At 36.3% G+C, this 26250-nt stretch overlaps 2 protein-coding genes across 4 annotated transcripts in view; one reads left to right on the top strand and one right to left on the bottom strand.

Annotated features, from left to right (window-relative positions):
• The window catches only part of LOC122400402 (heterogeneous nuclear ribonucleoprotein L), a 327347-nt gene that overhangs the window by 193767 nt on the left and 107330 nt on the right, over window positions 1-26250 (top strand). For all 3 annotated transcript variants that reach the window (XM_043401854.1, XM_043401853.1, XM_043401855.1), the window contains one exon: window positions 23405-23468. In XM_043401854.1, the coding sequence (XP_043257789.1) occupies window positions 23405-23468 (64 nt within the window). The remainder of the gene's footprint in view (window positions 1-23404; window positions 23469-26250) is intronic.
• On the bottom strand, window positions 17998-18651 carry LOC122400403. Its single transcript, XM_043401856.1, has one exon. It carries the CDS (start codon window positions 18586-18588, stop codon window positions 17998-18000), a length of 591 nt encoding a protein of 196 aa, XP_043257791.1. The 5' UTR covers window positions 18589-18651.

The raw sequence follows: 26250 nt of genomic DNA, 5'->3' as shown, positions 1-26250 counted from the left end.
GACTCTTTTTATTTGTATTATGACTAAGAAAGTGCACTATAACATGTAAGCTTGTTAATTGATTTTTTTGTAATTCCCAGCTCAAAGCACTAGAAAACGTTAACAAAAAATGGAGAAAACCGTGGAAGTGAACCGTTGTTCGATAGCAATTGCTTTCCCTCCGTTAATAACAGCCGAGAAAGTAAAATCCCCTCGGCAGTTGTAGTTCCAGGCTGATCAGAAAAAGAGTTGCCGAAGAAAACTGATCTAAACTTCTATAGAGAACAAATCCTTTAATCTTCCCTCCTAATCCGACATTCTACATCGTCTGCCGTGGAATTTCGCGATACCGCTCGTTTCGTATTTGTCGTGTCGCCGTTTGGTTTCGTTGTCGATCAAGGGAAACATCGCCAGATATATAATACATCGGACGGTTTCGTTAATCGAACGCGTCCCGGAAATATGTTCGGCGTTTAATTAAAATTAATGAAACCGGAATTGGCGCGATGATCGTCGAAATTACGGGACTTCGGTTCTTCGTCGTATTAATTTCCCGTTTCTCGTTTTCTTTCGTTGGGGCGGGTAAATGACGCCACGGGTCGCGGTTTCAATTTCGTTGGGTCAAACAAAAAAAAATTACAAATTAATGGTGAATCGGTGGACCGACGCGTGGCGTCGTTTTCGGGGGAAAATGTTTGACACGAATTAACGAGGGACGCTTGCGAGTAAATACTCGTGTCACGGTTCGATTCTCCCTTGAATTTTTGTATCGAATCGACTGCTACATCGGTTTGCGGCGACAGGGTAGCGGACACAGTCAATGGAAAAAAAGAATAGCGTGCCTGGCGGGATTGTTGATTTTTCCTTGCGTAAATTCGGGACTCTTTGCACTGCAATTTGTCGGTAGTTGCAGGCAATTTCACTTGGGCTTTAAGAAAATTACGTCATTCGAATGAAAATGTTCGTTATGGCTGTGGCTGTCGATAAAGAAAGCCTAAACTTATTTCTCAATGACGAAAGAAAAATATTTGTTAAAAAAATACGTATTTTTACGTAATTTTTCCGTGATTTTTAACTCCTTCCTCTTGTCACAAAAATTTTTTTTACAGCATAACAATTAGTAAGTGAGTGATATGAGATTAAGGAATACGTAAAAAATAACACAGTATTTAAATTATTGAAATAATACTCTATTCTGTTAAAAGTTATGCACATTGTAAGTAACAATGGAAAAGTAGTGAAAAAATAATTTCTTTTTAGAATTAGACTCACCGTGACCTTTCAAAAACATCGCATGAAATTAATTTTAACTCTTCCCCTTTTTGCAAAGCCTTATATAATTTATGAACTACCCTTAAAAGTAATAGAGGTAAAAGTATTTATTTTACGCCAGCGTTCAGGACTCTGTTGAAAGCTTCCATCAGAATAACACCAAATTTAAATGAAGTCTGAGATATGATTTAATCAAACGATAAACCATCAGCAACTTAAAAGTTTTATTTATTAACGCAATTTTCTAGCAAGCAAACATAAATTAATAAGAAAATGATGTGCATCAAAATTTTTTTAATCTCTTATTGCAGTTTGCATAATTTATAAGGTACAGCTATTTTATAAGATAAAGAAAGAAAGTTCCCATTCAAATTTACAAGTGCAAATCTAATCGAATAAAATTACAAATTTGAAATTTTCTTATAATTTAATAACTTTTCCCAGTACAACACTGTACTTCGAATTTCTAATATTTTCTGAGCGAAAGTTGCATTGATATTGTACAATTTTTTATTTAATCAGTTTTCGTGCATTGTTATACCAATTGTTATGGAAATTCAACTGCTCTGGACTCGAAATATTTCACGAAAACTATTCGATCAAATAAACGTCGCGTATAAATTGCCACACGTTGGTGTTTTTTATCGTTCGAATAGAATTTTACCCATTTATGGTAGACGTTCGAAGGATCAGCGCGACGACTTTTTCAAACGTTTTCACATTTTTGGACGCGAGAAAATCCGCGAGAAAATTCCTTTTTGGAACAATAGCACGTTCTCTAGCAGGTCTTGTCGCTTTCCATTGGTCCTTGTCGTTTGTAAAAGGCGAGATAAAAGTGAATTGGTAAGAGCTGACCGCCAACTTGCTCGAGCGTTTTATAGTGAAGCAAATACAAGAGAAAATCGTTGGCTACGCAACGAATATTGACCGCGATACAACAGACTAGATAGCAAGGATTATTCCGATAGGGAGGTACACATTTCGATCGGTTCTGATAAACGCTGATAACGCGTTATCGTGCCCAAATAACGACGAACCGAACCTGGACTCGTGTCGTCGTGTATTTGTGTAAAATTGTACCCACACTCGGCCACAAAAATCTATATACGGATGCAAAATATGTGAGAATGGCTCGAAAATGATGTAAAATCCAAATATACTGGCCAAACTTGAAACACGAATTGAGAATCTCAAAACAGAAAATAATTTTCCTCTTTTTACTTTCGTAAATTTAGTAGTCAAAACATTTATGGTGTGCGTTATTAGCGTAGTTTCAATATGCAATGATTAATTACGATTTCGTGTAATTCTTTCACTAGGAATATAGAGAAAATATTTATTTATTTATTTTAAGTGAAATCAATTTCTCTTTGAGATTTATTTAAAATGTACTTTAAAAGTGGAAGAAATAATGAATAAAAAAATATTCATCATTAGTATGAGAATATAGAATTTAATTAACATTGATATTGTAATTTTTAATAATGAAAATATCCACCACCCAGATTCAATTGAAACCAAAAATTATTTTTCATCATTAACTCGATTTTTCTTTTTTGTTTCAGGTAAGTCACATAGTCCAATCTGTAGCTACTTTCTAAAGAAATATTTCATCACAGGTATTTATCATAATTACTCGGTATTAACAAAGAAGTATGTATTAGATTATCTCATAAGTATGCAGCCTATTTGAATACGTTCTTAAAGCGGGAGTAAACGGTAAATACTATTAACGATCAAGCATATTAAGCTCTGTTGATTTTCTACAAGTTTTCTTCTTTCTGCCAGGTTTCCAGTTAACTAGGTCCATCCACGAGTTTGTAGGCAATTATTTTACCGTTTGGATTATAAATCCACTTTGCTTAGGTGAAGATCAAATTTAAATTATTATAGAACGATTAAAATCGAAGAGATCCTCCATTTTGTTGCTCAAATTCTTTTACTTTCTCTGTTCACACTACATTATGATGCATATTTTCGAGTTCCCTTCAAATATTCTCTTGAAACATCTCTATTCACTGTTAATTTAACAATATTTGAGATTTGTACCTCGCAAATGAAATTTCCTTAAGGTTTTTATAAATTTCGAATAGTTCCTGTTGAGTTTTGGCTAACTTTAAATTTTGGAAGTGTGTGTAACTATTCTACGAAGACTAGAGTTTATCATTGCATAAAAACAATTGAAAAATATAACAACCATTGTCCTAAATATCGTGATAAAATCGGGCAAGTCCCCGATCATTTCCCTCTAACCTAATAATTTGATAAAAAATATCGTGCATCGTGCAAGGGTGAATGGCGAACGATCTTCTGCGCACCTACCTTGCGCACATGGCAACGCTCGAACCTCTATCGCTCCTCCGCTGGCGGCGGTAGTGTCCAGCCACGCAAATACTCAAATTAAACGAAAAGAAATGTTAATAGAAGCACAAAAACTCATAATAAATTAATAAATGTAGAAATATAGATGCTGGAATTAGAAATATTTGAGCCACCGAGAACCAACATGCGGAATGGTAATTAGAAAAAAGAATTTTACCAAATAGAAGTGTCAGACAGAATGACCGCGCGAAACGTAGCAACGGTTTACTTATTCGCGAGGTCTGGACGAATTCTGATCGTTCATCCGGCGGTGGTGGGGGAAAAAAGGAGGCGATGAAACGATGTTCGTGAAAGTTGTAGTAAGAGGATCGCGAGGAAACCTATAAACCAGGTCGTGGAAACGGAAAAAAAACATGAGCGTTTTACGTCGGAGGAGACGGGTTGGGGGAGAAAAGCAATATTTGCTCAAAACGAATGAAAAAGATCCGCGTGGTTTTATGCCCTCCAGAGCGGCGCAACTCCGGAAGATTATACCTGTAGGTCTTCGTGGAAAAGCTTACGACGCGTCTCGTAGCCTTCCGGCGAATTTCGAGTTCTCTTTGCACGGTTGTTCCGCTCCGCGAGTCAGCGTTCCGCGCTGCGTAAAAGAACAGACAAAATTAATTTCCCGATTGGACGGCGTTCTGTATCGCTGCGTCGGTTCATTATAATCGTTCGCTCGAAATACGCCGGATGATAGGTTGAAACAGTCGCCATTTAATTGTCGTCGGACGGGTCCGCCAGAAATAATATCGCTAAGCTCAAATCCTGCTCCAAATGTTTCGAATACGAGCGAACGAGAAGCAAACTTTTTCTCTTTATTGCGTCAACTATCAGCCAGAAAAGTTAATTATTTATTAACTCGTCGACGTTCGGGATATTCACGGACAAAAAACAATATCTCCTGCTAAAACGGATACATTATTTTCTTTTAATACTGTTCTTCGTACATGAAATGAAAAAACGTGTTCCGCGAGAAACTCTTTTGCACAATCTTCTGTATCCTGGCTGAAATATTTAAATATAAATACATACGTAAAATGTTACGACATCCACTGGATGTGCATGCAAGAAAAAGATTGTACGTTTTGGAGTTTAAAAAATATCGTTAAGGAATTGAATCGCTGTATAATCGAGTGTTTTGTAGCATGAAGACGCTATTATCATTATTTTACATTATCGAAACCCTGGTCTGAATTTATCCATTGCCTCAAAAATGTATTATTATGCCCCATTTGATACCGTAGCGATGGTAAATATATTTTTCAGGATTTATTCATCCGGAATTAATTCATAGTTCCTCTACTATCCCACTCGCATAACAAACATTTTGTACAGCCTCCTGGAAGACCAACTTACTTTTAAATTTTCACAAATATTCCAATTGTATAATATTTTTCATATTCAATTTCCTGTAACATTATCTTCTATAGATTCACCCCTTTATTTTTGTCGTATATGCAACTTTAATACTTTGATGAATCTATGAATCTAATCGAATGAATTATGCTCGAAATTAAAAATTTTTGTTACGTAGAGTTGGTCGAACAAAGAACATTCCTGCAATTTATGTTGCCTCGTTTAAAAATTGTTACGTTTTCAACATGTAACAACACTACTTTAATACTGTGATGAATCTATGAATCTATTCTAATGAATTATGCTCGAAATTAAAAATTTTTGTTACGTAGAGTTGGTCGAACGAAGAAGAATATTGCTTCAATTTATTTCAATTTATTTGTTTAAAAATTGTTACGTTGGTTTTTCTTGCATGAGCTCTAAAGGGATGTTTTGCGAAACGTGAATGTAAAGCTTGGATTCGAGCGTAAGGGAGGCTGAAAGGGGTGAACAAACGGGAATTCATTAATTCAAAGTAATATTCAAATAATTCAAAGTTCGTTCGAGGCTGCGCGATAAGGTTGTTTCTTGACGCGACGCGAAACACGACTTGCACGTTTCGCGTTCGTTGCTTCGACGCGAACTGCACAATGCACCATCTCGCTTCTCTGGTAACGCGTGCAGAAACTCGGAAAAGCTTTCTCGATTCGAGGTAACGCAAACTGACCTGCAACTGTCAGCAGAATGCAATCTTGCGTGTCTTGTTGCATTTTTGTTCCCTGTTCCTCTGTGGCTCGCATGCACCCTTGTATCCATTTTTGCGTCTTCCTTTTTGAAACCCGCGAAACACGTTAGCTTTCATCGAGGCTCTTAATCGTTTACGATGGGACATTTTGGAGCACGAAGGGAACAGGGTGGTTTTGGGGCAGATGTCAGGAAGAATTTAAACAATATTCAGAATATTGCAGGCAATCATTCAAATTAAAGATTTTTTATTGTAAATTAATTTAAAGTAAGTTTTTCTTAACACACAGCATTTGGTATGGTTTGAATAATTTATTTATACAGTTAAATTATTATTGGTTTCGTACTCGTAAAAGTATTACTAAATAGAAGAATTCATTTCTATTTTTAAATATTGAAATAATTTTTAATAAATTTTCTATTGCAAACGAATTGAAACACAGTTTTTCCCAACTCATAAGACTTGGGTTAAATCTGCAATTTATTTATACATTACGAGTAAACGTGTTGAAAGTTATTTATTTTCAAACGCATGTTCCGTGAACAATAATTGTATCAAAATATGCAAAAATGATGGACATACATGTACATACATATGAAATGCATTTTAACTCTATGTACGAGCAAAAGTTTTTAAAAAATATTCTGTTAAAATAAATAACCGAACGGTGAAAACTGTTTTCCACCGCAGGCGTGGTACAATGATTTCCCATCGCGAGAAAAGGAATTCCCCGTCGTGAAAAGAGTTGCTTTCGCGCGAGCAGAAATTACTCCTCCTGTTAAGAGATCGACAAATTGCAATTTCTTTTTCTCTCCGCCGCGAAGTCGACATTTTTCGAGCTGTATCGTTATTATTACCGGGACGTGATATTTCCTTCGCTAATATTAGAGTCACAAAGAAGAAGCAAACGATGGAAAAGCATGCATTTAGTCGTATTTTCTGCTTCCCTTCCGTTTGGTACGAGCCCAATATTTTTCATTTTCTCCGTTTCCTCCTCCCCTAGTCCCGCCACTTTGTATCTCGCGTGTTTTCTCGTTCGCCTTATTTCGCATCTCCCTCCATCTTCCGCCGTCTCCTTAATGCACACGTAATCCCGAATCCTTAATTCAACTTTCGTCTGAAAATCCAATAAGAGGCTGGCTCGTCGGCGGCGAAATTAGGCGCTGCGGGGGCGTGTCCTCGCTGCACCGGGACACGTTCTGTTCTTCCGGGGCGAAATTAGCGTTTTCGAGTGCTTGAATAATTCCGTCGTGCCCGGGCGAGCCTTACATCCCCCCTGTTTTAATAATTTCGCCTTGGAGCTCGCAATTCCGAAACGCAATACCGCGTAAATCCATTCGTTGTGCTCGCAGATATTCCCTTTCCGACCGAGAAACGAATGCGTACGTTCAACGAGACTTCGATATTCAGAACCATTTTTGCAATTCACTTTGCTCGTATTATATTAAAAATACAATTAGTCTTCTGATTTTGGGGGATGGAAAAAAAAACACACTTTTCGAGTCATTTTTCCCCCGAAGACTGTGGGACTTTTTAATGCGTCAATTTTATCACATATTGATACATGTTCTGAAAACGCTCACAAGTTTTTTCAATGAAAAGTAGTAACATAAGGTGTTTTAACAAATATGTTTGGCGTGTCTAGGTGATTGTGCCACACATGTGAATTTAAAACCGATAAATCAGAAATCATTCTGTTTAGTAAGGATACAGTTATCGACGAAACTAAGAAAAATAAAATTCGATTTGTTTTACTAATTAGTTTTTTGTCTTTTCTTTTAAATTTGAACGACAATCTTAAGGAGTGTTGCCATTCTTTTGAATCTGAAACTTTTTTATTTTTTTTTTTTTAGTTCTGATCATGACTGTATTCTCGCTAAATAGAATGATTTTTTATTTGACTGCTTTAGATTCGCAAACGATTATTGGAATATTTGCACGAAATGTGTTGGAATATATAATCGAAAATAAAATTACCAAACACTGTTGGAATTTCTTGACGAGTAGTTTTTACTACAGCTTTTGGCATGTAAATAAACAACGCGTGAATTTTTTTACTTTTTTATTTTTTTGGGTTATTCGCTTTAAGATGAAAGTGAATTTATCGAGCTCGAAGATTCAAGTAATTTATGATCCACTTCGATGGTAAACACTATAAACGAGAAAATATAAACATAATAAAAATATATCAAATAGCCAGAGACGCGTAAGAAAAATATTAGATATCTCTTTTTTTTCTCGAATTTTTCGTATTTTCTTATTTATAGCGTTCGCCCCTCAAGATGATCGTAAACGAATCCGAAGCGCCGAACTCGATAAATTCATTTTTCTCTGAAAGTCACTCTACCGTTTAGTTTTCAACAAACGTCAAGAGAGCAAACAAAAAACAAGAAGATTCTTGGTTCGTTTATTTCGCTGAAACTGCCAGTCGAGAAATTCTTACCGAATTCCTTGTTATTTCGTTCGATTCGAGCATCGTCGAAGAGTCGTCGACCCCCGGACGCGAAAAATGCGTTTAATTCATACGAAAGTACCCGGTCCGTTGGCTTTTCATCCTTCACAAATCACCGCGTTCGAAGAGCCGGGCTGAAAGTTGGGTAAAAATAGAGGAACCTTGATACATCGTGGCTCGGAATCTTTCCCGAAACTTTCATCGTGCTATCGCGCCAACTATATTTTTACCCAATATTTTCCTTTTTCTCTCGTCTCCTCTTCTTTCTTCTTCTTTTTTTTCGCTCCCTGGTCATTTTCTGACAGCGGACCGAAATTTTTCTCCGCGGCGAAAAAAAAAAAACGTACCGACACACGGGGACTGCCGCGTTCTTTTTCCCCTTTTTTCCCCGTTTCGCCTTTCCCGGCAGCCGTCGCCGCGATAAATCACGCGAAACACCGCGGCGAAAATAATGCATAGTCCCGCCAGGACGTATCAACTCTCCTACGCGAGTGCAATTACAGTTATTGTGGCGTCGAGGCGCGCCCAGCTGCGCGACAAACTGATACGACGCCGTACTTCTTCGCGTCGCTTTCTTACGGACGCTTCGACGTACGGGACGTTTTAGAGAATGAGATATTACTCTTGGCACGACTGGTGAGAAGTTTTAATACGAAAGGATAATGGTATTAGGTTGTTCGGTGCGTTATCAAAAAACAATCATTTCAGAGAGAGAAAGTTCAGGAGGATTTATTATATGATACATCCATCGATTCAGCATTTAGACTCTCCATTTTTTTTGTCACATTTTTGTGAGTATTTGTTCGAATTCGAAGAATGAACGAAGTCTTCATTTTCACCAATTTTCAACATAAATTATTTTCACCTACCGAATAAAAATCTGTTTGATTTTTTTGATTTAGTCAACCTTGAGAGCTGCAATCACCTACGCCAGTGTTTAAACACATGTTCACTGTGGGCGTAATAAAAACGCGAAAAGTCACTAAAAATGATTAAAAAATTTATTTTGTACTCTCAAAGGATAGTTAAGTAAATTGCAAAAATAAATTATAGCGTTAGATGTAACATTTAGTTTAAAAAAATTACTAAAGATGGTTAAATTTTGCAACGTACACTGCCCCCTTAATAGAAGAAGCAATTTGAACAAACCACACGATGGTTCTTCATCTTTCAATATTGATTTGATTTTGAGAAGATTTAGAAACAAGTACACATTAGTTATAGGCAATATTTTGAGACGGAATTACCAGAATACACCCTCAAGGTATCACGTCGGAGCGTTGACCCGTAGGCAACAATCTATTTTCCCGCCATTTTCGCGTCGACCGTTTTCGGTCGCGTTTCGCGCCGCCGCGAATTTATCGCGCAATCAATCGTGCGTTTTCGAAGATTTTATTGGCCCGGTAGACCCCGTAGACGAAACGGGCAGTAAACGTTCGGCAAGATTTGTCTCCGCTCTGTTTGGTTTAGTTGCTAGGTCGCCAAAACGACCGCGCGTTCGAACGTTTTATCGTCGAACGCGTTGATCTCTCTCCTGTTTTGCCGTAGCTGATGAACGCCCCGCCATCGTTTCACCTTCTGCGCGAAATTATTCTTATGAGAAACACCGAGTAGCCCCGGTAGAGGAGCATTCGTTAAGCGGAGAACGCGCTCGGACGTTTTTACGATCCTCGAGAGCGCAGCGCGGAGAAGACTTTCAAATTTACGGCGAGGTTCGCGCCGACCGCGACGTAATCCGATAAATTTTACGGCCGAACGATTAATTACGATCGCCTAAGTTGACCGCGTTTATGCGACTCTAACGTCCCCATCGAACTTCGTCCCGTCAAGTCACGCTGGAGTTTACGACACGTACGCCACTGTCATCCCGAAGAAAACGTTCGGGATATATGGTGCTGGGTAAAGGATGGCTGTCATTCCTTTCTTCTTGATATCTTCGAGCATAGTTAGGAAAGAAACATTATACAATCAACACGAAGCTCGTTCCATTAACAGAGACAAGTTGTTGTAATTAGACAAACGTAGATTTCAGAGATTTTTAAAAAAGAAAAGGAGGAGTATCGTGAAAATGAAAGAAAAAAGAATTTCATTGTTTTTTATGGTCAACATAATACAGTGTGGCGCTTAATGACCGATATGGTTTGAATGTTTAATAACTTTTTAAATTTTTTATTTTTTTTTATTTTTATTTCAGAATTTTGTGAAGAACACATGGGGAATTTAAAATGGAATACTACACAACAGAACAGCGATCAGCAATTGTTGAATTTTATTTTGAAAATCAACGGTCAATTGTTTTGACGCAGCGTGCTTATCGTCGTTTTTTAAATGTGCGTACTGGACCTTCAGCATCAACAATAAACCGCCTTGTTGCAAATTTTCGACAACACGGTACAGTAAGACACCTTCCACGTACCGGGAGACCACGTACGGTCCATACGGAAGAAAATATCCAAAGTGTTGCGGATAGTGTGCAGGACAGTCCACAAACATCAAAAAGAAGACGCTCGGCACAACTGGGGCTATCACGGAGGTCTGTTCAGAGGATTTTGGCCACATTGCACATGTTCCCGTATAAGGTTCAGCTTGTGCAACAATTGAAGCCGATAGACTACCAACAACGCCTTGATTATGCCATTTCATTCCGACAAAAAGCAGAAGAAAATCGCGATTTCATTAACAATTTGATAATGAGCGATGAAGCCCATTTCCAATTGAATGGCTTCGTAAACAAGCAAAATTGCAGGATATGGGCTACGGAGAATCCAAGAACAGTTCATCAGCGACAGTTGCATCCACTTAAGTGTACTGTTTGGTGCGGTGTATCGTCTGAAAGGATTATTGGTCCATATTTTTTTGAAAATGCACATGGCGCCTCAGTTACGGTTAATGGTGCTGATTATCGAACGATGCTGGACAATTTTTTGAGGCCAGCTGTACAAAACCATCCACAGTTGTGGTTCCAACAAGATGGAGCCACAGCCCACACAGCAATGGACACAATGGCTCTGTTACGGGACCTCTTTGGCGAACGCATTATTTCGCGCAGAAGCGATTTCAATTGGCCCCCACGTTCACCCGATTTGACAGCGCCAGACTGTTTTCTTTGGGGTTATTTGAAAGAAAGGGTATACATTAATAAGCCAGCCACCATACCACAGCTAAAAGAAAACATTCGCAATGAAATTCAAGCCATAACACCGGAAATTTTACGAAAAGTTATGCAAAATGTACTGGAAAGAGCACGAATGTGCGAAGCCGAAAACGGCCATCATTTGCGGGATATAATTTTTCATACTTAAGCCAAAAATATTCCCCATTAATATACTTTATAACACCAAAAAAATAATAATAATAATTCATTAAATAAAAAAGTTATTAAACATTCAAACCATATCGGTCATTCAGCGCCACCCTGTAGTGTACAACAGTTTTGTATGCTTCTAATTTTTCGAGTAAAGAAGCTACTCGTAATTTGTTTAACACGTAGATTGGCAGACTGAAGCTTTTATTTTTTTGACAATAATAAACTGCATAACTTAAGATTTATCTTAATAATTATTTTCATCACTTAACTAAAATTTATGAATCAAATTTATTTATTCTAACATTTCAGTTTGAGAGTTAATTGTTTTGATCTATCATCTAATCGGTTGAACGATTTATATTTTTTTGTAAAAAAAACCGGACAAAATTTTGTATCAAATTCTAATTAGCTTCTGATGTAAATAGGAAATGTACATATAGCAAAGATAAAAGGAGAGAATCTTCAGTTTTCTCTGCCTTAGAACAGTTTAACAACGCGTATTAAAATTAGTTAAACTTTACACGCGTGCAGTTCTGAAACTACTAGTGTTTCCTTCGTAACTGAGCTACTGTTAGAAGTGGCAAGGCTTCCCCTTCAATATGGTTTTTGGTTTTTGTCGATGCGACTTTTCGTTCTCGAGATATCGTAATTTATATAAAGAAGTATTCCGCTATCCACGCTCTCGCCGCCTTAAAAACGTATTGAAAATACTAAAACTTTGGACGCGTGCAGTTTCTAAACTATTATCGTTTTATTAATTATTGAGCCATTGTTAGAAGCGGCAAAGCCTTCCCTTTAAAATGGCTTTTGGATTTTGTCGATCCGACTTTTCGTTTTCGAGATATCGTAATTTATGTAAAAGGTAATTTTTTTAATTCGACTAGCTCTGTCTTCGTCTAGCGGAGTTGGAGCTCTTTGTCTTACGTACGTGGCGCTGAGGTCAATGAACTCGCGAGTGCAACAACGAAATGTAAACAAACCCTATCTAAGAAACTAGCCACCGCATCGACTTGAAACTAAAATCGCTATATCTCCGGAACTAATGAAGCTATCGACTTGTACAAACGCTCATTTTAAAGGGCATTTCATCCCCTATCCGATGAGCCTAACAACTATTATTATTTATGCTGTCTTCTATGTTTATTTTGACATTTACTTTGACTCTACATGCCCAAAATAGTTTTAGTAGTTCCTACTGATCGTAAGACTAGTGTACGATAAAACTGGACCATAAATTGTTTATTTAATTGAAAGTATATAAATACAGGATGTTTGCGTAATTACTAGCCAGCACTTTTTCTTAAATAGTTGTTTTCTCTAGAACTAACCAAGGTATTGACTTAAAACAAAATTCGTTTTCAAGGGCGTTTTATCTTCCATCCAACGAAAATTAAAAAGATTGTTAACATAAAAGAGAAGAATATCTTACGAATAAACATCAAAACACAACTTTCTATACATATAATGCAAAAATTAGAAGTACGTTGCCTCGTAAGAGAGAAAAAGAAACACTAGTCATTGCGAATGCGTATACATGAAGCATGTTATATGCTACATTATGATTTTGATGATCATAGGAATGAAAGAAAAAATTGAAATATTTCGTATCGCCGAACAAACCAAGTATCGGTAATGCTAGAAATACTTTTGCAAGAAACTTTCCTTCGAAGCATGTCTTTTTGCAGTACCGGCGAGGACTGGAAATTGCAAGTAAATAAATTAGTTTGATTCGGAAACGTTAAGAGAATCGGACCACTCGGTGCGTCTTCAGCCAATCGGAAAGCCAAGGTCCAGGAAGTTGATTTATCAGCAAAAAGCCTCCGGTTTTTGCTGACTGCATTTACTTCTGGCGCCTCGTTCCTTTGTCCGTGATAGCGATCGCTTGGTCAGAGGACTTTTCATCAATCCCTATCCCCGAATGCTCTTCGGTCATTGATTGCTTCGAGCAGATCCCTCGCATCGAATGTTTCTATGCCCGGAAACTTGGATCTCTCGGATTCCTCGCTGATGAATTCAGCAGCAAATCAAGCACGGGGTTGTATATCTCTCCTCCTTCGTTTCTTCCCCATTTTTATTAGAACGAATAAAAGATGGCGGCCGTTCAAGGTCCCTTAGTTCAAGTCACGCTAAACTATTGAAACTATTTCACTTTAAACAAAAGTTCATCTTTTACTTGCATTACGTAAATACTCGAAATGTTAGTTTTTTCAGAATGTTTAAAATATTTCAACGCATTGGAAACTTGACTAAATTCAAAAGAAATACAAGGAGATACATATATTTTTTCTTTTATTGGAAATGACATCAGCAATCAAAAGGGGAGTTTCTTTAAAATAATTTGACGATTTGGAACCCTCTTAAACATCGTTTGAGATCGCTCGAAGTCTTTTCAGTCTTCGACATCCTGGTCCACGACTGTACAAAGGAATTTTTGCGTGAGAATTTAATTTCAGATAATATTTATTACTTCTTTCCTGAATGGTGTCCGCGATGAATAGAATGCCAAGGGTCTTCATGGAGAGTTTGAGCTATTGAGCCAAGTATTTTGGATCGTGACCTTTGTAATGATAATCCCGAACTTGTAGATCTCTATATGTATAATACGACTCTTTTTTATATGGTATAGTGTGCAAGATATCGCGAGGAAAATATATCTTTCATCTCCAACGTTGAGGGTTGTTTTCACTCCCCAAATATGGTTAAATATTCTTTTAAAAAGCGTCTGTTAACGTTTTGGAAACTTCAAGAGAGAAATACATCGAAACTGAATAAATTCATAAACATAGTATCTTACGTATTCTATTAAATATCGTCAAAATAAAATTAATGACGTTGCAAACAAAACAAAAGGTTTATATTCTGATAGAAATCATAGATTAACATTCACGATAGATACAAACTCGGCGTTTGTACGCGTAGAACACAAGAGAGGGTGGTCTAATGGAACAAGAATTGGTACTCGAATTAGTGGCGAACTTGGACTCGAGAGATTCACAAATTTGCACAAATACGCGAGCGAATAATCGAACCAGATTCAGTGTCGAACCCGTGGAGAACACAATTCGGGGACGAAACTTTTCAAGAGACACAAGCTAGACGTAATTTAACGATCGAAGTAAATACACTTGGACCCCCCTTAGGATACAATTCAAAGTTAACAAGAAACATGTGGTTAACATAAGTTAACAGATGCAATGGACCTACTTGGAAACTGGATAATAGTATCAGTGACTGGAGAACTTATTTACAAAGTGTCTTTAAAATCGGGGAAACAATATTTTTTTTAGTGTAAAGTATATTATTATTGTTATGTGATGTAACTAGTGAATCGTCATTGGATATTTGTGTTCTTTTTTTTTTAATATTTTCGATATTACAAAGATATACAGAGGGTGTTTGGCCACCCCTTGGAAAAATTTTAATGGAGGATTCTAGAGGCCAAAATAAGACAAAAATCAAGAATACCAATTTGTTGATGGAGGCTTTGTTAAAAAGTTATTAACGTTTAAAGTTCCGCTCGTACTGAGTTTTTTTCTCGAAAATGCGCAGGATTTCGGGGGTATGTCTATTCACCAAAAATTATTGTAATTGACCCCTGCAACCGAAAATAATTTTTCTAGATCGATTTGAAATTTCTTTTTTTCATTGATTTAGGCACCTAATTAGATTTTCGGTAAGGAATTTTTTTCTGGAAAGTGGTGTAGGATTTCGGGGGTATGTGTAATGGCCAAAAATGATTGTAATTGACCCACACAACTGAAAATAATTTTTCCAGAACGATTTGAAATTTTTTTTTTCTGTCGAAAAATTTCACACCTTCTCGAATTTTTTTCTAGAAAGCGGGTAAGATTTCGGGGGTATGTCTATTCACCAAAAATGATTGTAATCGACTCCTGCAACCGAAAATAATTTTTCCAAAACGATTTGAAATTTTTGAATTTAATTGTTAATAACTTTTTAACGGAGCCTCCATCAACAAATTGGTATTCTTGATTTTCGTCTTATTTTGGCCTCTAGAATCACCCATTAAAATTTTTCCCAGGGGTGGTCGAACACCCTGTATATTCATCATCTTTTAAATAATATGGATTTTAGTTTCTCACATATCAATTTAATTGAACGATTTAAACTGTTTGCTTAAATTGAAATTCTAACATTTTAGATTAAATATTTTTATATTGCTTCATTCGGATAAAAAAATTAATTTATTTGGCCTCTGAGCACCTAACTTATAGTTAGAGCGGTAAACCGTAAACAAAACTAACGCCATTGTTTGTTTGTTCCAATGTGCGCGTAAAAGGTTTCATTTCGAAGTTTATGATAGACTTTATTAGTAGTAAAAAATCCATTTCAGTCGGACGTATAGTATCGTTATAAAAAATTCGTAAAGACTCGCTGGTTTTCTCACCATCGAGTTGGATTAACCCCTTCATTTTTTATGGGACAAGAAATTTGAGTGTGTGTAACCTCTGATACAAAAGGAAGGTAAAAGAAAGACTTCTGAATAGGAAAAAATAACAGTGGTTTGCAAGGATAATTACACGAAAATCATTATACGACAAAATATACAGATGAAAATATTTCGATTAAATTTAAGTTTAATTTAAAATAAAAAATACACAATTATTTGTTATATTTAAATAAGCTAAAATAAAACTGTTCATTATATTACATAATATTTTCCCTTATAACGTTTTTCAAAGGATACACTAACAAGGTAGTTAACAGCACTTTCAAGCAAAAATAAAAAACTCAAAGGCAGAAACGTTTCGTTTGATTAATTTCCGGAAGACGGAACGTTTCATCCGCGTATTGGATTTCGCGAGGAACGTTCGAGCAACAAAAGCGACCGACAATTTTTCGCTTCGGTCGCCATGGGAACGCAGAATCACGACAAGTGCGTAAAAAGAGGGATTTTCGTTTTCAACGCGGAGAGATCGGGGATTGCGAACGCGATCGGTTGATGAAAGTAAAGTTTCCTCGTTGTTCGAAAGAGACGAAAAAAAGTGTGCACTCTGTGGGAAGCTCCGGAGATTATTCCAGAGGAGCTTCGTCGAGCTCCGCCCGAAGAATTAAATTTCTCCCCCGAAGAACAAAGAGACCGCCTGTGTTCGTCGTGGATGGAACGAGGGAAAACGAAAAACAAAACTTACGAAACCTCGCGATACGGAGTGCGTAATCGCGTCAAAGGGGCCCGAGAGTGACGTATAATAACGCCGTTGGGTCGATTGAAATTTAATGGAGCGCTCGCGAAATGATACCGGAGGATCTCAGGATGCGCCGAATAAACAGTTTAATAATTGCTTTACTATTAAAACGTTCGTCGTACGACTGGCAGGAGCATGCGAACAGCGACGTTTCTGGGATTCGAATCGTGCTACGATGACTGGCGTATTTGTATAATTTATTTTGCAACATAGCACGCATAGCTAAACGAGGGATTTATGGAAAGAGCAAGTAGACCGTGCACGTTAAATAGCCGTGTTAATAATTCCGTGCACGATCGTCGAATGGGAACTGCGTAGAATATGTTAAACGTCGATGACGTTCGATCTATAATTATTACGACTTCGATTTCCCGATCGCGGTTCATCAGTTATGAATGGGAATGCAAACGGAACGAGGGATCAATAAGAAAACGGAAATTCGAAAGTGACTATGTAACTTTGTCGTGGTAAAAATGTTAAGCTGCTTTACAAAATTCAAAACCTCTGCACATTTGTCGAGACTCGAGAAATTAAGAGAAGATTTCAAATAATCGAAATTTTTGATCTTCGTTGGTTCGACTATTAATATAATAATTTTTGTTTATTTTCTTATTGATTTACGAGCCTCTACTACTTTTACTCGAAATAATTTTCAATATTATCTAAAATTGAAGAATGATACAAATGTAAATAAAATAAGTGGCTTGATGAGGGATGGTTTAAATCCCTCCCTTAAGGGGCTATACCAGTGTGATCGCTCTAAAATTAGATGATTTTCGGGAATTTTTTTTAAAAGAAATATTACAGTCAATGTTTTTAAACTTTAGGTATGTGTTTAGTAACAAATCAAATATTTAGAATAATTTTTTGGTACAAAAATAATAAAAAACAAGCGACTTGTGCGCTATCTCCCAGAGGTTCAAAAAAAAAAGTAGCTCCGCAGCTACAGTGATTGCCGCCGCCTGAGTGACTAAAATGAAAAATAACAAAAACGCTGTTAAACTAGAAAGTATTCTCCGTACCATGAACTAGGATTTTTGAAAAATATCAAAATTTGACAAATTGGCGAAGTTTTAAAAAAAATTGTGAATTTAACCTAAAAAAATAATGGTTTTTTTAATGCCAAATTGATATTTTTCATCCAATCAAAAAAATCCTAGTTCATGGTATGACAAAACATATACTGAATACACTGCAAAAAGTTTCGAGTCGATACAATAATTTGTATTCAAGTTAGAGCTGCAGCAAATTTGAAATATACCGTTTGGAGAAAAACGCGTATAAAGTTAAAGTTACTGATTTCATTGTGACAAAACGATATTTACCATAGTAAAAGTTAATCTGCTATTCCGTATCCATATAATGAACCCACTTCCTCAAACAGTACCTGCTGGGCCGCTGTAGCTTTCCTTCGAGCTGCTCGACTCTCTTTTGAAGCAGCCTGATGTCGTAACTGCGCTCGGTAAATTCTATTCCTATCTCTCTTGTCGGCATACTCCTTTGCAATGGGACCAATAATAACTTTCATTATTTGTAAAATTTTCAATATAGATTGAAAACCATCATTAAAGATTCCAACAGCCAGAAAATTGGCAAGTTCAATGGTTTTTAAACCATTGTGGAGGTGCTTTGGAGCAAAGTGCCAAAGCAAGGCATTGTAACTTTCATTGTTATTTTGGGTGTTTCGACCCTTGCACCTGTCTAATAAATCACGTCTACTTAGGTCCGTATAAATTGGCTTCAGAGCTTCTTCAACCTGTGGGTCTAAAGGACGATAGTTGTGTTGGAATATCGACATGTCTAATCCTTGAGCCTCTGCTCTGCGATATGTGCACCAGCTCTCCGCGCCTGCTGGGCAGTTTCCATGGTTTGGATTCTTGTCAGTCGAACACAAATGAAAAAATGTGGCCCAAATTTCCTTATACATTTCGTCAACATTATCTTGGTGTCTGGTAATCGCCAATCCATAGTATTTTTGTAATTTATTAATTAATTTTTCGGTTAGTTTCACCGTACTCTTACTTTTTCCTCCTAAGCCCTTGGTTTGCTTTTTTAAATTGCGGCATCGCGTTCCCATTCTTTTTTGTACACTCCCGTCCATAAGTCACCGGACACTTACTCGTTTTCAGCAAAAGAATGATTAAAACACAGATATAACTCTCTAGCTTGATTTTATTGTTAATCTTGTAATATTTAGGTATTTTACGATAATTTCGGTATATAAAAATAAAAATAAATATTAGTTATTTAAATAAAAGTTTAAAAAAGGAACTGCATGCATAAACACTTATTTCGTTACATTTCCATTCGGTACATGTTGGGATAAATTGTTCGCTTTGGACGTTCAAAACCATCAAAGGACTATATTGGGAACATTGTAAAGAGTTTATAAACACTTTGAGAGGAGTTCTAGACTAAACAGAGATAAGCATGGAGCTGCGAAGGCGAAGTCGCTGTTTCTTCTTCATTTCAAGTTTGACAGTGCATGTGATCAGTATGAGCAGTTCTAGAAAAGAATTATCCATTCAAAAGCGTTCGAGTATTATTACTCTTGCTAAAGAAGGCTATTCTGTGCGGGAAATTGCAATAAAAACTAAAATTCCGAAATCAACAGTGCATGATACAGTGAAAAAATTAACAGAGACTAATACTTTTGAATATAAAAAACGAACTGGACGGCCCAAAAAAACAACAGAAAATGAAGACCGCTATATACAAACGTTAAGTAAACGAAACAGGAGGATGACATCAACAGAAATTGCGGCAGAAGTTAACAAAGATCGAGAGGATCCAATTGGTACGACAACAGTTAAGCGGCGTCTTTTGCAAGCAGGGCTTCGCGGGTGTGTTGCAGTTAAAAAACCGTTATTAAGGACTCAAAATAAGAGAAAAAGGCTGCAGTGGGCAAAATTACATAAAGATTACACTGCTGAAGATTGGGAAAAGGTGTTGTGGACCGATGAGTCGAAGTTTGAGGTGTTTGGTACAAAACGACGAATCCATGTGCGTAGGAAACAAAGTGAAAAATTAATTCCCGATTGTATTGTACCAACCGTTAAGCATGGGGGTCAGTCTGTAATGGTATGGGGTTGTTTTGGGGCAAATCAAACTGGCGATTTAGTGCAAATCGAGGGAATATTAAAGAAAGAACAATATTTGCAAATTTTACATGACCATGCAGTGCCGTCTGGAAAACGCTTAATAGGACGAAACTTTATATTTATGCAGGACAATGATCCCAAACACACCGCAAAAATTTGTGCAAATTATTTAAAAGACCTAGAAAATAATCATGAATTGAAAATTATGGTATGGCCTCCGCAATCACCCGATCTTAATCCAATAGAGAAATTATGGGAAGAAATAGACAGAAACGTACGCAAAGTGTGTCCAAAATCAAAAAAGCATTTATGGGAACTATTACAAAAAAGTTGGACAACAATAAATCCAGAAAAATTAAAAAAATTACTCGACAGGATGCCACGACTAGTCCAAGCAGTGATAGCCGCACGCGGCGGATATATTGACGAAAAGAAAATATAAGACATTTCGGTAAGATATTTGACATTTCTCCACTACTTCTTTATCGTAAAATACCTAAATATTACAAGATTAACAATAAAATCAAGCTAGAGAGTTGTATCTGTGTTTTAATCATTCTTTTGCTGAAAACGAGTAAGTGTCCGGTGACTTATGGACGGGAGCGTACGTGTAAGTAGCACTCTAGTTTTTCCACTGGGATATCGTATGGGTCTAAATTTAATATGCCTTTATACGTGGCACTATCGCCATCGCCAATATACCGCGTATATTGTATTCCATATTTATCAATCGAGTGATTGAACATTTCTTTTACGCTATCAACCTCCATTTTTGCAGCTGACCCTGAGTGATTTAGATCACAATTATTGTGCTCTGCGAGCCATTCTTCGTATTCTTCGGGATTATTTTCTTTTTTCTTCTTCCATACTTCACAACTCTTACAGTAGGATGATTTCACAACTGTATCAATAATCTTTTTGCAGTATTTACCTGCAAGAGTTGTAACGCCGAAACGAGATATAAGTACGCTGCAATATGGTTTCTGGTGTGGCTACAAGTGAACTAAACAAGGGAGATAATGACAATCTAAACGTATACAGTCCTCGTAAATACGCGTTGACTAAGTTTCTTTCTCGCGACGATAAGCGCGTTTCTGATACGCCAGCAACTACTCTTTAGAAGGCTGCCATTTTTAAACTATTTGAGATTCGACCTTGGAATTTTAATACGACATTCTAGAGAGTATAAACTTTGAAAAAATTCAAAAAAAAAAAAAATCCATTTTTCAAATGTACTACACTGGTATAGCCCCTTAAAGTCGAAAAATAACATCAACGAAGTACACATAGTTTTCAGATTTTGTTAATATTCATAAAAATTGACATCTGACAATTTGTGATATTTTAAGGACACTGTTAAAATAAATATGAATAATAAAGTAATTCTAAATCAGAGAATCTGAAGAATAATAAAAATGCATCATTTTTCATGAAGCACATCCAATCACTCGAATTTGCTTTGCAGTATCGAATAAACGTCACATAGAGAAAATACGAATATAATAAATAAAATGCATCGTGGATGGTCGAGTTGGACAAGCTGCAGCTTGTCCCATTGGAATTATAAATATTTTAATCTGTACAATTAGCTTTATGGTTGCGTATATAATCGAGCAGATGTACTTTGTTACTTAATTAACGAATTGCTTTTTATACTTTTCCCTGGGTAATTTCTGTACGAAACACTTGTCAACTAAACGATAACAAACCTTTTAACGGATTTTATGTGCACTTTGCAAGATACATTACTCAGCATCCTTTCATACACTATATTTTAGACATAAAAAAAATTTACCAAAAATAACATATGAAAAATATATCGTTTTTGGCGTTAAAAAATGAATTAATATGAAATAAAACAAATCTAGAAAGTCCATGGGCTTAGAAAAATTTGAGATTTTCCCCAAACTAGCATCGAAGAGGTTAATTGTGTCCAAAACTGAAAAGGATCGAGGCTAAGCAAGCAGAAAAATACCTATAACTTGATAATTTGAATGTTTATTTTCGACTTAATATTCGCAAAAATGTGATAATAAACGCTATGAAGTTTACGATTGTGGCTAATCGAGAATTTAGAGCACGGGTAAATAGACTGTACACGTTGAATTCTCGTGCTAATAATTCTATACACGATCGTCGATAGGGACTACATACAATGTGTTAAATTTCAACGACGTTCGACCTGGAATTATTACTATTTCGGTTTAGGCTAATCCTAGGCGAGCGTTAATATAGAAATCATATCGAAACGCGGAAATAATTCAATGGTTGATGCACAATAGCCTTTGTCGATGCTTACAAGCGAACGGAAAACTCTAAATGACATACATAGCTAATTTTAAATGACAGCCAGCATAAGGTCAATCTATTTCCCTATCGATGGAATTCATTGTTGGCTTTATTAGAGCAAGAGTCGCAACTGAACCTTTCAGAAATATAGAAACAATTACAAATAGCTCGTCTAAACACAGAATACTTTTGCTATTTATAATTATGAAGGAGGCTTGCGTAATTCTAATCGCGAATATTATTTGTGAATTTTTATGAAATTTTCACGGATCGATTTCGACTACGCTTTTCGCGATCGTTTCACGATTACAGCTTTCGTTTTATTGATCTACGTTTATTGTTAAAAAAATGTCAGAGAGTCGAAACTTGTGAACAAATACACAGTTGGAAAATACTGTTGCGCTGTCTGGTACGATGCAATAAAAAAAAATTTTGCCGTTTCACGGTCCAATATTTTTCGTTTCGTGTACGTGGATTTGCACATATAACTGTCGAACAGATTTATAAAGTTTAAAGGTTATAACAAATACTAGATACTAAATTTCAGTTGTAACTAAGCCTAGACATCAATTTTAAATAGGCACATATGGTATTTGTTATTTCAATGTTTGTTAGGTTATTGAATGTAAATATATATAAATTATAGTAGAAAATTCTGTATATTCAACTTTTTTCTTCTATTAAGTGAGATCGAAATTATTTAAATGACATTTTTGACAGATTCTGTTTTCTTTTTAATACTTTTATTTACTTGTTAGTTGCACTTTCTTGGGAGTTAATGTATTATTATGTTATCATATTGTACCTGTAGTTTTATTAATGTATAAACCACTTCGTCTAAACAAATTTCAATCTTTTTATTTTACTTTTCTTCGGAAATAGTATAATAAACAAATAATAAAAAATATAAACAGGGCATAAAGAAAAATGTACTATATAAGTAGTTTTTATACGTAGTTAATTTCAATAATTTATTTGTGTAGTTTCTTTTAAATTAATGTTTTGATTAATATTGTCAAAGTAACACGTAACGTAAATACATTTTTAATGTAAGAAAAATCAAAGAACTTCGTACATTTTAATAAAATTTATATAGGAACGCTTCAAGTTTGGTTAAGCTCGATATAAAGTCTATTCTCCAGATTAGAAAAATACCTACATGTTTATAAAATTTTAGAACATTCGATAATACATTTTTGGAGGTATCAAAAATATCGATAATATAAATGTGACCTATATTTTGAATAATAGTCATTTATAATTTTCGTTTCGTTTATACTGGACGTGAAACGATGATTTTAATTAGGTCCTTTGTCCTGCCGAAATAAATTGATCTTTCTGTTCTTTTTCCAGCCTACAAAGCTGAACGTTTACAAGAACGACGCAGAAAGCTGGGACTACACGACGCCGACGCTCGGTGAGTTTCCTCCCTTGTTTCTTACCCTTTTCTATCTCTTCATTTCTCATTTATCTATTTTTCTTTATTTTTTTTTTCGTTCTTCACATCAACGTTACATTCGCGTCACATCTGGAATACTATACACCACGACGCGTACGCGCTCGCATAAATCTTGCTCAACGTCAGGGATGGGCGAAATAACTACCCAGATAACAATTTAAAAATGCATCACGCACGAATATATAAAAATATACAGGGTGTTCGGCCATCCGTGGAAAAAATTTTAATGGGAGATTCTAGAGGCCAAAATAAGATGAAAATCAAGAATACTAATTTGTTGATGGAGGCTTCGTTAACAAGTTATTAACAAAACTTGTCCACCTACACGAATTTTTTTCTCACAAATGCGTAGGTTTTTGGGGGTATGTCTATTTACCAAATATGCTTGTAATTGACCCCTGCAACTAAAAATAATTTTTCCAAGTCAATTCGAAATTCTTTTTTTTTCACCCAAAACCTTCAGCACTTACTTGAATTTTTTTCTCGAAACTGCGTAGGATTTCGGGGGTATGTCTATTTACCAGAAATGCTTGTAATTAACCCCTGTAACTAAAAATAATTTTTCGAAGACGATTCGAAATTCTTTTTTTTTCACCTAAAAATTTCAACACCTATGCGAATTTTTTTCTCAAAAGTGCGTAGGATTTCGGGGGTATGTCTATTTACCAAAAAAGCTTGTAATTGACCCCCGGAACCGTAAATAATTTTTTTAGAACGTTTTCAACAAATTTTTTTGCGACGAAAAATTTAGACTACATTTTTCTTAAAAATTCGTTTTTCATTTTTAATCATTTTATTTGACGCCCTGCAGAAAAGTTGTCTAATACTTTTATGTAGGTACCTACGAGCTCTATTTCAAAAAAAAAGTTTCAATTAAATATATTCAGTATCGTAGGAGTTATGGCTGTTTGAAAATCGAACTATTTTTATGGGGGTTTTTTCACTTTACGCGGGTCAAGGAACAAGTTTTTCAGTATTGTCAGAATTTCTACATACTACCTTGATCAAAAAGTTCTAGGACTGTCCACCGTGTGTCGCTGTCAATCACCCGATTGCTGTTAGGTTACCATATCTATCATTAACACTTCCTTCCAATTTCAGCGTCATAGCTTGATATTTGTAAAAGTTACGCTGTGCTGAGTACATCTCCTTTGTTCGTGTTTTCGATTTTAAAATGGCATCATTTGAGCATCAACGAGTTTGCATTAAATTTTGTGTAAAAAACGGATTTAACGGCCCGCAGACCTTAGATATGTTGGAGAAGTGTTTTGGCAACGATACTCTTTCGAGATCAAACGTTTTTCGATGGCACGAACGCTTCAGAAGTGGTCGTGAGTCGGTCGAGGATGACAAACGCAGTGGCAGGCCGTCGACGTCGAAAACCGATGAAAACATCGATAAAATTAGAGAAATGTTGTCCGAAAACCGCAAATTGACCATCAGAGAGCTGGCAGAGGACTTGAACATCGCTTATGGATCCGTTCAAGACGTTTTGGTTAGTGATTTGGGCCTCAGACGTGTCGCTGCAAAACTGGTGCCGAAAGACCTCAATTTCATGCAAAGAAAGGACCGCGTTGAAATCGCGAAAGGCATGATTTCCAAGGCCGAATCCGACCTAACATTTATTAAACGTATCATCACTGGAGACGAGACGTGGATTTATGAATATGATACACAATCCAGACATCAAGCGAGTGAATGGCGTGCACCGAAAGAGCCGAGACCGAAAAAACCACGTCGTTTTCAATCAAGAAAGAAGGCGATGCTCACGATTTTCATGGATTACTATGGTGTTGTGCATCAAGAATTCTTGCCAGAAAAACAGGGAGTCAACAAAGAATATTATTTGGGCGTTATGAGACGTTTGCGCGAAGCAATTCGTCAAAAAAGACCGAATTTGTGGGCAAACAACTCGTGGATTTTGCACCACGATAACGCACCGGCGCACAATGCGATCCTTATCCGTGAGTTTTTGACCAAAAACAACACGAATACTATCCAGCAGCCTTCAAATTCACCAGATCTGGCTCCCTGCGACTTTTTCCTGTTCAACCGACTTAAAAAACCGCTTCGCGGAACGCGTTACAGTACCCGAGATGAGGTCATGACAAAATCGAAGACGGCTCTGATGGACATACCGAAAATTGAGTACCAGCGGTGTTTCGAGGATTGGATAAAGCGTTGGCGCAAGTGCATTGCAGTCGATGGGGAGTACTTTGAAGGGGACCATATCGATTTGGACGAATAAACTTGTATTTTCGATTTTATAAATAAAGTCCTAAAACTTTTTGATCAAGGTAGTATTCTCCATCAAAATACGCGTCGTTTGCCTTTCGAAACATTAAAATCCTTCAATCCGTTCAGAAGTTATGAAGTTTTGAAGACTTACATGAAAATTGGGGCGGACTTTTCTGGCCAGAAATTATATTTTCGGTAAGGAATTTTTTTCTAGAAAGCACGTAGAAATTTGATAGTATATCTATTCACCAAAAATGCTTATAATTGACCCCTGTAACTAAATATAATTTTTTTATTATGATTTGAAATTTTTTAATTTCGTCTAAAAATTTCAGTACCTACTCGAATTTTTTCCTCGAAAGTAGGTAGGATTTCGGGGGTATATGTATTCACCAAAAATGATTGTAATTGAATCCCGCAACCAAAAATAATTTTTTCAAAATGATTTGAAATTTTTTAATTTAATTTTTTAATGAAGCCTCCGCCAAGGAATTGATATTCT

Source organism: Colletes gigas, unplaced genomic scaffold (genome assembly GCF_013123115.1).
Source record: "Colletes gigas isolate AHSC1104 unplaced genomic scaffold, ASM1312311v1 Colletes_gigas_Sc00017, whole genome shotgun sequence".
NCBI lineage: Eukaryota > Metazoa > Arthropoda > Insecta > Hymenoptera > Colletidae > Colletes > Colletes gigas.
This window is presented reverse-complemented; position numbering and strand designations above follow the sequence as displayed.

What these genes read in the sequence shown, in the direction of transcription:
- LOC122400403 (XM_043401856.1), bottom strand. Translation starts at nt 18,588, where the DNA reads ATGTATAAGGAAATTTGGGCCACATTTTTTCATTTGTGTTCGACTGAC.